Raw genomic sequence first — 12,149 nt, 5'->3', positions numbered from 1 at the left:
GGATGATAGTCATGGAAATAGAAGAGATTTGAGGTTTATTTTCAGTTTGTGCTCATGAATCCAATACCAGTTATTTTGTTTTTAATCAAGTATTATAATACAAGTAATTCACACTAATAAATTTCCTGAATAATCTTTCTGAGAGTGGCATAGTGAATTTACATGTATAAACCATGTTCCTATCCTCAAGGGGTTAATAATACTTTTTGGGGTGGCGTGGACAGACCATGAATCCAGATACAATGCAATCAGTTAGTACTCTATGAAACCCAGGAAGCTATGGGAGGAGTATTAAACCAGCCTAGGGGTGGTCAGAGCAGATCACCTGGGGCTTGTGGCCCTTGAGCTGAATTTTGGAGGACGAATAGCTGGAAAAGGATGAGAACATTTATGGGAAGGCTCTTCCCATAAATCTCTTATGGGAAGAGATGTGAGAGCTCTTGGTAGCTCAGTGTGGTTCTATGACGGGATCTCAGAAATTTGTAAACTTGGTGTGAACAAAAAAAAGACTTTGAACTGGACCTAAGTGGATGGACATTCATCCAATTTTTCAATCAAATTATCTGTCCTGGATGCTTCCATATGTCTTGAGGCTTCAGCATAGGCCAGAGGTAGTAAACTGGCAGCCTGTGGCTGAATTTGACTCTTAGATGTATTTTGGCCCCCATTTCTGCAGGGTGACTGGAACAGTCGTTTGAACAGCGGCTGTTCTCTCTGGACAGAGCATGTGGTCTCCAGTTCCTCATATTCCTCACCTGACCCTCTTCACTTTATTTACATGACGTGCCCGGCTCTTTAAGGTTTTTGAACTTTCTTAAAAAAAAATTTTTTTTTTATTGAAGTACAATTAACAACTCTTTGAGTAAAATGGGTTAAGAGCTAAACCGGGTGGAAGAAGAGGAGCTGAAGAACTTTTTCAGGGCTTCCTAACCTGATTCTTAGGGTGGGCTTTAGGTGGCAAATTGTGTGTGTGTCTCCTTGTGATTTAGGCTGTGTGGCTATGAACCCTGGCTTTGGGCTCTGTCACTGGTTAATCTAGGAGCCTCAATTCATTTGTAAAATGGAGCATTGTTGGGATTAAAAGAATTAGTGCACAAAGTGGTCTCAACAGAAGGTAGCTGTTATTATTCTTTCCTGGGGTGAGGGTATCTCAAAGGAGTTCTTAACCTAGAAAGTTGGCCAACACATGGCATATAGTTGCTTGGGAGCTATTGGGGATACCACCCTTGCGCAAAACGAAGCAGCTCTCTATAAAGTGGACTGCCTTGGGAATCCAGAGGCCCAAGCTCTACTGCTAATTTGCTGAGAACACCTGACATATTGCTTCAGCTCTCTGGGTGATCTATTAAAAAACGGGGGACTGGTCCGAATTGGCAGCCGCAATGCAGCTCCACAGGCACCTTCTCCGGTGGAGGATAAAGACGCTATACCGCGGGGCAAGCTCGGAGCCTCCAAGCGGACTACAACTCCCAGTATGCTTTGCGCCTCGGGCAGCGCCCTACGCTAGCACGCGAGCCTTCCCGTTCCCCAACGTCCAGTTACTGCCTCTCGCGAGAGGACGGGCCGCGCCGGCGGTAGCGATAGAGAGCTGTGGTGGTGGTGGTGGTGTTGGTGGTGGCGGCCGAGACGGCGGCGGCCATTTTGGTGGGGCCTCGGAAGCGGCGGCGGCGGTTCGCCGAGAGTAGCGTCTCCCATTTTTCCCACCCACCGTCCGCATCTCTGTGCCGTGAGAGGAGGCAGTGGAAGCAAGGCGGCGGCAGTAGCCGCGAGCCCCAGGGGAATTTAAAGGCCGCGAAGGCGGCGGCCAAGAGGGGGCCCTCCCCCCTCCTCGGCGGGAGGGGGGGTGGTGCGCACGCCCCCGAGGACGCAGGTAAGGAGAGGGAGACAAGATGGCGGACGCCCCACAGTTCCCCCTCCCCTGACGGGTGACTGCGCGCGCATCTTTCCGCCACCGCCTCTCCTCCCACCTTCCCGGGGTGCTGCGCGCGCACCTTCGGCCGGGGCCCCGGGGCCGGTGCGCGAGGCTGTCGGCGCGCGCCCATAGAGACAGGCTGAGGGGGGCCAGGCCGGCCAACACTGGGCCCGGGCGCATCTCCTCTCCCCTCACGCCCGTCTGCGCACGCGTGCCTGAGCGAGCGAGCGAGCCCTGAGAGGACGGACCCAGGTGCGCTCCTGCCCGCCCACCAACCCCAGGCACCCCCCCCCCAGGGGCGCGCGGGAAGAGGAAGGGGGGCGTGGGATGAGGAGTCGGGGCGCGCGCCCACCATATCCAGTCAGTAACCAGGACCTGGCGGCACGAACCCTCCCTTATGTCAGCCTTTCGCGATCTGGTGTTGGGGGGCTCCCTGACGGGTAGGGATGAGAGACTTCCAGCCTGCGACCCTTGCGTGCGTGGGTTTGGGCTCTGGCGGGAGCCCCCGGGCGGTGCGCGCAGCCGGCTCTCTCCACTTCTAGTCGCGCACGCGCGGGCCCCTCCCCCAGTCTGTCGCGCACGTTGGGTGGGGTGGGAGTCCGGGAGGGGGCGGGGCTATCTTAGGGTTAGTGGCGACTTGGGGCAGAGGTCAGGGGTCACGTCGGGTCAGTCTGTTGGAAGGAGTTGGGAGACAGCAGTGAAGCTAGGGGTCAAGAGTTCAAGCTTCTTGGATTCTGGTTAGTTCGGGTCCTGTGAATCTGTTGTGGAGGAAGGAGTGAATCGAAGGCTGCTCCGTGGTTAAGGAATTTCCTTAAACACTGGGGAAACACTTCCGGGCCTTTGGTGGGTTTACCCTGCCTGTTTCCGGGGCATGGTTCTTTGCTGAGCGGTCTTTCTCTCTTCTGATTTCTCCTCTAATGTCTCCTGCTGCAGTTCTTGTGTTTGGGGAAGTGTCTCATGGCGCAGGTATAGGAGTTACGGGGTTCTGCCCTGAGGAAGGGTGGATTCTGTGATTCTGTTCAACCCTTACTGGAAAGGAGAGCAGGCTGCCAGGCAGCCAATGTCTTTTTGAGCTTCTGGATGTGACAGGTTTTTTGTTTGTTTTGCTTTGTTATTTACTCTTTTATTCAGTGGTTGTAGCCTTTTACACTTAAGCTTTTTAAACTTTTTTTTTTTTTTTTTTTTTGCTTCACTACAGTGCTCCTCCTCTAGCCAGAATCTTATGTCTCTAGGGAGTTCTGTTTTCGCAAACCGTGATTTTGCTTTTATTTTTCTGAAACATGAGCCTTTCTGACTACTGTTTAATTCTCTTATTTTCAGCCTTTGATTCGGGTATGTTTAAAAGCTTCAAAAGTTACTGTAAAGAAGGTTTTGATGGATGTTGTTGGTAAATGTGGATTCGTTTCTCACTCTGTTTTGCTTCCCTCTGTTTGTTTTAGGCGTGATTTCCCTCAGTACGGCGGCACCGTGGAAGTACAGACTTTCACAGGGGGTGTGGTCTCAGCTCACACAGGTGAGGGTTCATACACCATTTTTTGTGTTGATGCTAATAGGAGAGATACTTGAGATGAGAGAAATTATAAGTCAGTATTTTTGGTTTGATGATATTTGTGCAGCAACAAAAGTGGGAGTGTGGATAGAGAAAGGCCTGATCACCCTAGCCCTACCAAGGAGAGTAGCACATTTTCCTTGGTCTTGGCATCAGACTACCTCAGCTTAAGTTTTTCTGTTAGCTTATTACTGTGTGACCTTATGCAAGTTACTTGGGTCTCTTTGTGTGTTGACTTCCTAAATTATAAAAGAGGGAAAATTTTAGAATGCCTCAATTAGGTTAGGGATCTTTTCTGTATGCTTCTATTCTCAGTATATGGAAGGAACTAAATAAAGATTTATTAAGGTGTGAGAAGTGTTTAGGTCGCAAGATAGTTGTGAGGATTATAGAACGTATCAAGTCAGTGCTTAGGAAAGTATGACACATAGTGGATGCTGAAGAAATGTAGACCATAATCATTGTTCATTTATAGATTCTTCAATGTGATTGTGGGGTTTTTTTGTTTTTTTTGTGGGTTTTTTTTGGAGAGTCGCTTGCATGTGCATGTGAGTTGGGGGGAGAGCAGAGGGAGAGGGAGAAAGAGAACCGCAAGCAGTCTCCATGCTCAGTGTGGAGCTTGATGTGGGGATTGATCCCACAACCCTGGGATCATGACCTGAGCTGTAATCAAGAGTTGGACATTCAGGGCACCTGGGTGGCTCAGTTGGTTAAGCATCGGACTCTTGATTTCATCTCAGGCCATGATCTCATGGTTGGTGAGGTTGAGCCCCATCTTGGGCTCTGTGCCGATAGGACAGAGCCTGCTTGGGATTCTCTCTTTCTGTCTCTGCTTCTCTTCTTCTTGCTCTCTCTCTCTGTCTCTACAAATAAGTAAACTTAAAAAAAAAAAAAAATTTGGATACTCAAAGAACTGAACCACCCCAGCATCCTTTTTTTCCCAAGGATTTATTCACCTTTTTAAAACCCATTTCTACTCTTTTAACCCTACCTAAGGTGCTCCAGAGGCCGGTGGACCTGAGCGGAGGCTGGGACGCCCTAGTGGGCCCCGGGCCCTGGAAGGCGGGTCCCGGTGGCCGGTGGCCCAGAATGAGGCCAGCTCCCAGCATGCCCTGCAGCCGGACGCCAGCCCCTCGGCCAGCAGCAGTGGTGATAACGACCCAGTCATTCTTCAGGCGTCCAAAAAGGAGCCTGGGAGTGGGACCATGCAGAGCAGCCCCTCCCCTGCTCACCCTCAGCTCCCAGTCCTGCAGACACAGGTTTGAAAGTGGGGAGGGTTCCTTTTCTGCTTCTGCTTTTGTAAACTATTAGCTCGGATGCAGAAGAAATACGGCAAGTTTTAGCCACATTTCCATGATCCTAACTGTCTGTGTTTGGAAAATTTTTGGTGGTCAGCTTGACCATCAAGCCTGTTAGATATGTTCTATTTGACATTTAGTGTAATGTTGATTTCTGAGTTTGGAAACCCTTTGTTACCTGAAAAGGGTTGAATTAGGCCAGGTTGGATATGGAGGTTGAAACCACATGCTCCTAAGACTGTGAGCTTTGAGAATAGATAATTTTTTAGAAGTTGGAGCAATGTAAGCATTACGGATGGTGTGTGGTATTTCTTCTTTTCTCATACCAAGGAAGTGCAGGAGTAGAAGAAACATGGATTTTGAGAGCAGACATACCTAGATTTGCATAGAGTGGCTTTTGATGGGTATGGATTTAATACTTACAATTTTTCTGTGTACCTGGGAAATTTTGTGACATACAGTTGTTTGTCATTTAACTGAGGTAGGAATTTTAGTGGCACCCTGTGAGGCTAATATGCTGGAGTGATTTTTATGAGTGTCCTCACTATCAGCATTTAAGTGAGACCGTGTTCTCTACTTATTATTGTTTGTGCAGTACCTTGCAAAGTAATAGGTGGGTGTTTGAGAACAGTTACCAGCTCCTCTCTCCTTCCCTTCCCACCTTCCTGGTAAAGGAAACTCCCAAGATTGATGAGGAACCTAAAGAGGTTTAGGTGATCTTCGTTTTTGTTTTCTAAATGTTTATTCATTTTTGAGAGAGCGTGAGCAGAAGAGGGGCAGAGAGAGACAGAGAGACAGGATCCAGAGTGGGCTCTGTGCTGACAGCAGCAAGCCCGATGTGGGGCTTGAACTCATACGAGATCATGACCTGAGCTGAAGTTGGACGCTCAACCAACTGAGCCACCCAGGTGCCCCTGTTATTGCTTTTTGAACATGGTGATAACTTAAATTTATTTTAATAGGTGAATCTGCCATACTTGCTGTGTAAATGAGGGAAGAATAGAGAGTTGTTTATGTGAGTGAAATCATTGAGGCTCTGAAAGGATCATTAGCGTTTGAAGTTATATGCTGTAATATTATTCTTGAATTTGGGAACTGTGTAAATGTCAGGCTCTAACTCCTCTCGCATGCCAAGTATCTGTGAACTTGGCTCTGTTATCTTTAACATTTTATGAAAAGATCGTCCCAGGTATTTGTGTTTATAAAAATGAGGTTGATAATTTACTCCGTAGTTTTTTCTTATGAAGGTAGAATGAAATAATATGCTTAGAACTTCTGGCACAGTGCTAAGCATTCATTTTATTTATGTTTTTCTAGATGGTGTCGGACGGCATGACAGGCAGCAATCCTGTGTCCCCTGCCTCATCCAGTTCCCCAGCCTCTAGTGGGGCAGGTGGCATCTCTCCCCAGCATATAGCTCAAGATTCCTCTCTGGATGGACCTCCAGGGCCCCCAGATGGTGCCACAGTGCCCTTGGAGGGACTCAGCTTACCCCAGGCTGCTGACCTTGCTAACAAAGGCCCAAAGTGGGAGAAGAGCCATGCTGAGATTGCAGAGCAGGCCAAGCATGTATGTATTGGAAATGCCTATGAGAGTTTTTGGGAGTCTTCCTTCTTTAATTTCTCTGTCCCATGGGCCCTTTACATTTCTTTCCTTGTGGATTTAGAGTATAGGCTTTGCCTTAACTTACATGATCTTGAGCAAGTTGTTTGATCTGAACCTAATTTCCTTTTCTATAAAGTAAACATCATGTAATAGTTCATGGACTTACTAGGTCTGTGTTAAAGGAGAAAATACACGTAGAAGTGCTATGTCAGATACAAAGCTCTGAACATTTGCTGGTTTCTGCTTCTCATTTCTGTCTTCTAGCCCCTATTATTTACCCAGCAATAAGTGTAGTCTCTGAACCAGCAGCATCAGCATCACTTGGGAAATTAGAGATGCAAGTTTCTTGGTACCTCTCTTCTACCTATCCATTTAAAGCTTGAGGGGTAGGCTCCAGCAATCTGACTTAAAAAGCACCCCAGATGATTTTGATGCATGCTTAAATTTGAGAGCCATTGGTCTAATACCCAGGTCTTTCTTAATGTTTTCTTCACTGTCAGGCCATTTAGTTCCCTGTCTCGTTTCTGGCTGCGATTTCCTCTGATTTAGTTTTTGTCAGGAGAGGCCAAGCATAATAAAGGCAATTGTCTTGAGTTTTTTTAAGTCACTTCTGTTAAGTAAAAAAAGTTTCAAGTGCTTTCACCGTTTTGCTTATGAAATTTAACCATTATAGAATGTTAATTTTTTTTATCACAAAAACTGTTGTTAATCTTTTAGTATTTTCACAAAAAAGTGTACATTGTGGGGCGCCTGGGTGGCGCAGTCGGTTAAGCGTCCGACTTCAGCCAGGTCACGATCTCGCGGTCCGTGAGTTCGAGCCCCGCGTCAGGCTCTGGGCTGATGGCTCGGAGCCTGGAGCCTGTTTCTGATTCTGTGTCTCCCTCTCTCTCTGCACCTCCCCCGTTCATGCTCTGTCTCTCTCTGTCCCAAAAATAAATTAAAAAAAAAAAAAAGTGTACATTGTTATAAAAGTATTTTTCAAAAACAAACAGGATTGTGTATGTGGGGCTTTGTAACCTATTTCTAAGCATGAACATACTCTTGGGCAAGCAGATTTCTACAGTGATGAAGATCCTTTCTATCTAGTCTGTAAGGAAGCATATACTCCTTGCTTCTCTGGAGGCTCCCCATGGATTTCATTTTTCTAAGTCTTTCCAATATTCAATTTTTTTTTTTTTTTTTTTAACGTTCAGTTTTATTTTTGAGAGTGAGCGGGGCAGGGGCAGAGAGAGAGGGAGACAGAATCAGAAGCAGGCTTCAGATTCCCAGCTGTCAGCACAGAGCCTGATGGGGGGCTTGGATTCACAAACCACGAGATCATGACCTGGGCTAAAGTTGGATGCTTAACCGACGGAGTCACCCAGGTGCCCCATGTCTTTCCTATATTCATGGGGTGTGGAGATTGAGTGAAATAATGGAAAGAATATGAATTCTGGTGTCTAGAGTCATTAGATGTATTTTGAATTCCCAGCTCTTACCACTTTCTGGTTGTGTGATCTCAAGTAGATTGCTTAATCTCTTTGATTTTTTTTTTTTTTAATTCACCTGTGAAGATTGTAATACCTACCTTGTAGTATTGGTATGTGGACTTAAGACAGACATAAAACACTCAGTTCAGACCGTGCCTGTACGTAATTAGTGCCCAGGAATTCACCTATGTTCCTGAGGTGGACTTTATGTCCAGTAACTTGATTGACCTAGCTCTTCCTCATTAGGAGGCTGAGATTGAGACTCGGATTGCTGAGCTGCGGAAGGAGGGTTTCTGGTCACTGAAGAGGCTGCCTAAAGTGCCCGAGCCTCCCCGCCCCAAAGGCCACTGGGACTATCTGTGTGAGGAGATGCAATGGCTCTCTGCTGACTTTGCTCAGGAGCGTCGTTGGAAACGGGGTGTGGCCCGTAAGGTATGTCCTCAACTGAGCCTACCTTCCATATTTTTTTTCTAGGTTTCCTTTTCCTTTATACGTGGGTTTGTTGGAAGGCAACCAAACAGAACAGTGTAGGGTGCATATTAACGTCCATAGTCTCAAGAGGCAAGCTCTGACTTCCCAAATGTCTTGGACTTGATTTTTGTTTTTGTTCTTGACGTGAGGAGGGGATAGGAGACTGGCCTTGGAGTTTTCACTCTGGTTCCTCATTCCCACAGGTTGTGCGCATGGTCATCCGGCACCACGAGGAGCAGCGGCAGAAAGAAGAGCGGGCTCGGAGGGAAGAGCAGGCCAAGTTACGCCGAATCGCCTCCACCATGGCCAAGGACGTCAGGCAGTTCTGGAGCAATGTGGAGAAGGTCGGCAGCAGGGATTGGGAAAGGGAAATGCCTTAGGTGTCCTAGGTGGGTAGCATGGTAGCAGGAATGGTTGAAACTTCTCCTTGAGAGAGTGAATATTCTAATTTCAAGCAACTCTAATGACATTTCTGGTTTGTATTGGATGTCTCTAGTGTTGAGTGCCAAGAAGAAAGACAGTGGAAAAATATGGCCCTGCCTTTGGGGAATATTAATAGGACTTTTTGATCCCTCTAGGCCATCTGTCCTTTGCAGGGCATTCAGCATGCTTTTTCTAAACCTCTGCTATTTACCTGCTTAAATGTTTACATCAAAGTTCTCAAATTGTTCTTATATATTGTTTGTTGTTTCTCAAGTACTACCAGGTTTCTTTCTGTATTTTAGTTTTGTCTCCTGCCAGCTCCTTAACTTCTCTTTTCCACTTCAATTGTTCTTTTGTTTTGTACATTTCTGGTAATTTACCTATGGTCTTTTTGCTGCCAAGCAATGCCTTTTTTTTCATTTCCACTTGGGGAACACGTACTTAGTCTTTAAGATTCAACTCCAGATACACTTGTAAATCTTCCCTGCTGCCTGAAGTTAAACTGGTTCTTCTCTTTCTTGTGCTCCCTTTGTGCTTTCGTCAAAAGCACCTTTAGGGTCATTTAGCTCTTCCCTCTTGGAAAGCCAGCTCAGGGCCTAGCATAGAGGAGGCTTCTCTAAATATTGGATAAAAGAATACATGAATATTTTAGTGACCGTCCATTTCATGCTGTGGCAGGTGGTGCAATTCAAGCAACAGTCCCGGTTGGAGGAAAAGCGTAAAAAAGCTCTGGACCTGCACCTGGACTTCATTGTGGGGCAAACTGAAAAGTACTCAGACCTTTTGTCTCAGAGCCTCAACCAGCCACTAGCATCCAGCAAAGCTGGCTCTTCCCCTTGCCTTGGCTCTTCCTCAGCTGCCTCTAGTCCTCCACCCCCGGTTTCCAGGCTGGATGATGAAGGTGTGTGTCCTCTTTGGCTCTGTTACTCTTCCTTATGTACCCTTTCCAGAGCTGAAAACCCACCCTGTGGCTTGCAGGGCCCCGTGGACTTTGTGACCTTGTTCTCCTGCTATAGATGGGGACTTCCAACCCCAAGAGGAGGAGGAAGAGGATGATGAGGAGACGATTGAGGTTGAAGAACAACAGGAAGGCAATGATGCAGAGACCCAGAGGCGTGAGATTGAGCTGCTTCGACGTGAGGGAGAATTGCCATTGGAAGAGCTGCTCCGTTCCCTTCCCCCTCAGCTGCTAGGAGGGCCTTCCAGCCCCTCGAGAACCCCCTCATCTCGTGACAGTGACACTCGAGATGGGCCTGAAGAAGGTGGTGAAGAAGAAGAGCCCTCTCAAGTGTTAAAGGTATAGGGAGAATGGGTAGAGGAAGGGCTCAGAGTGGGAGCAGAGGTAGAGGTTCAGGGACCGAGTTCTGGTCTGTAAGATCATTTGTGGTTTTCAGGAGTCCTCCCTGGTTAAGGGCGATTGGCTCTCATTTGGGGATGGATATGGAAGAGCCTGTGTTTGGGGCAAGTTGTATTTTGAGATGGGCATTTCCTAATGCTGTAATGGAAGAGTATACTGTACTCTTTAATTGCCTCACGGTCTTGAAAAGATAACTCTGGTTCTTGCCACTTCTGTGAAATGGTCCTAATACTCCCTATTGGTTTGTAGGTTTGGACCTGGGATGATAATCTTGAAGTCTTTTCTGGACCTAAGCTCTCTCTTTCTCCATATGTGTGAGCGCATGGGGATGGTGTTGGGGGCCTTATCTAGCACTTTCACAGGTCCTCCCCCAGGCAGTGGGGCCAGGATTTGGTAGCTGGTGCTGAAAGAAAACCCTTGATTGCATCTTTGCCCTGGGACTGTGCCAGTGGCAGCTGTCATTCAGTGGGACAGAGAGACTGTTCTGTGATATCATGTTCAACATTGTACCTTTCTCCTGCTGCTCTAACCTTAGGTCTTCTTCCTTTTTATCTTTTGCCATACAGGTGAAGCCCTCACCCTCTGTCACACAGCGCAACAAACAGCCCTGGCATCCAGATGAGGATGATGAAGAGTTTACTGCCAATGAGGATGAAGGTCAGGCTTGTTCTCTTTGTCCTGTTGGCCCTTTACTCTTTGAATCCTCTGGACCTACCATTTCATGTTTTCTCTTGTCTTCCACTGGGATTGTGTTCTATGATTCTGTTGCCATTGATTTTGCTTTATTCTCTTTCCTAGCGGAGGATGAAGAGGATACTATAGCAGCTGAGGAGCAGTTGGAAGGGGAGGTGGATCATGCCATGGAACTGAGCGAGTTGGCTCGAGAAGGTGACATTCAGTAGACGTTTACTGAACATCCATTTGGTGTCTCCTCTGTGCAGAGTGCCAGGGATAAAGAGATGAATAAGACACTTTTTATCCCCCTTGGAGGAACTCCAGGTCTAATGACAGAGACAGATGTCAACAAATAATTATAAATAGAATTTGAGGACTGGTTGTGATGTAAGTTTGAACAAAGTGATGTGACAGCTTAGTGGAACTAATGTAAGAAGCTTATTTGACTTGAACCTCAAAGAGAGATTTAGTTTGATATTATCTTTCACAGTGGGAGGCAGCAGCATCCCTGGTTCCAGCCCAGGCTGTGGGGCTTGGCTTTAGTAGCTGGTGCTTAAAGTAAACTCTTTCACCTCCCTTCAGACCTGGGCCTAGTAGTGTCTATAGAAACTTAAGTAAAATGATCTGGCACCACTCAGACCTCCCTTTCTCCTTTGCCCCCTTTCCCTTGAAGTTCCCAAAAGCTTATCCTTCGTTTCTTCTCCAGGTGAGCTGTCTATGGAGGAGCTGCTGCAGCAGTATGCAGGAGCCTATGCTTCTGATGCCTCTGCCCCAGGCTCTGGGAGTAGTGAAGAGGAAGATGAAGATGAGGTTGAGGCTAACAGCTCTGACTGTGAACCAGAGGGGGCTACAGAAGCTGAAGAGGTTCCTCAAGAGGATAGTAGCAGTCAATCAGGTGGATGTGTGGTCATGGGCACATCGGAGGGGAGACGCTGGAGGAGTAGGTATGGTGAGCACTTAGCCTTCGTTTTGTGTTTTAGAATCTGCTGAGGAGCAGAGCGAGGAAGAGGAAGATGAGCATTCAGAAGAGGAAGAAACAAGCGGGAGTTCAGAATCAGAGGAATCTGAGTCTGAGGAATCTGAGGAGTCTCGATCACAGAGCCAAGCAGATGAGGAAGAGGAAGAAGATGATGACTTCGGGGTGGAGTACTTGCTTGCCCGGGATGAAGAGCAGAGTGAGGCAGATGGGGGCAGTGGGCCTCCCACCCCAGGGCCTGCCACTACTCTAGGCCCTAAGAAGGAAATTACTGACATCGCTGCAGCAGCTGAAAGTCTTCAGCCCAAGGGTTATACCTTGGCCACTACGCAGGTATTCCCAGGCCCCAGCTTCTGTTTTCTCTTATCTTGACTTTGCTGTTTCTCAGCAACTGATACCTCATTTCTACCCTGA

The 12,149-nt window shown here is 47.3% G+C and overlaps 1 protein-coding gene and 1 non-coding gene across 5 annotated transcripts in view; both read left to right on the top strand.

Annotated features, from left to right (window-relative positions):
• Window positions 1-1,603: 1,603 nt before the first annotated feature.
• The window catches only part of SRCAP (Snf2 related CREBBP activator protein), a 35,800-nt gene continuing 25,254 nt past the window's right edge, over window positions 1,604-12,149 (top strand). For 3 of the 4 annotated variants that reach the window (XM_047087880.1, XM_047087878.1, XM_047087881.1), the window contains exons 1-12: window positions 1,604-1,870; window positions 3,352-3,425; window positions 4,458-4,720; window positions 6,077-6,328; window positions 8,080-8,265; window positions 8,508-8,648; window positions 9,406-9,628; window positions 9,744-10,024; window positions 10,651-10,741; window positions 10,883-10,972; window positions 11,466-11,654; window positions 11,740-12,068. In XM_047087880.1, coding sequence (XP_046943836.1) covers window positions 4,667-4,720; window positions 6,077-6,328; window positions 8,080-8,265; window positions 8,508-8,648; window positions 9,406-9,628; window positions 9,744-10,024; window positions 10,651-10,741; window positions 10,883-10,972; window positions 11,466-11,654; window positions 11,740-12,068 — 1,836 coding nt within the window. In that variant the 5' untranslated portion in view covers window positions 1,604-1,870; window positions 3,352-3,425; window positions 4,458-4,666. Of the gene's footprint in view, window positions 1,871-2,022; window positions 2,165-3,351; window positions 3,426-4,457; window positions 4,721-6,076; window positions 6,329-8,079; window positions 8,266-8,507; window positions 8,649-9,405; window positions 9,629-9,743; window positions 10,025-10,650; window positions 10,742-10,882; window positions 10,973-11,465; window positions 11,655-11,739; window positions 12,069-12,149 lie in introns of those variants that run through there. The other variant, XM_047087879.1, reaches the window with a different exon arrangement.
• Window positions 10,432-10,560, top strand: LOC124518097 (small nucleolar RNA SNORA30/SNORA37 family). The gene has a single exon (XR_006963626.1). It is a non-coding gene; the product is annotated as a small nucleolar RNA SNORA30/SNORA37 family (small nucleolar RNA).

The sequence above is a fragment of the Lynx rufus genome, unplaced genomic scaffold (genome assembly GCF_022079265.1).
Source record: "Lynx rufus isolate CCGP_SWC_20201006 ecotype Redwood Valley unplaced genomic scaffold, mLynRuf1.p SCAF_23, whole genome shotgun sequence".
NCBI classification, from domain to species: Eukaryota; Metazoa; Chordata; class Mammalia; order Carnivora; family Felidae; genus Lynx; species Lynx rufus.
This window is presented reverse-complemented; position numbering and strand designations above follow the sequence as displayed.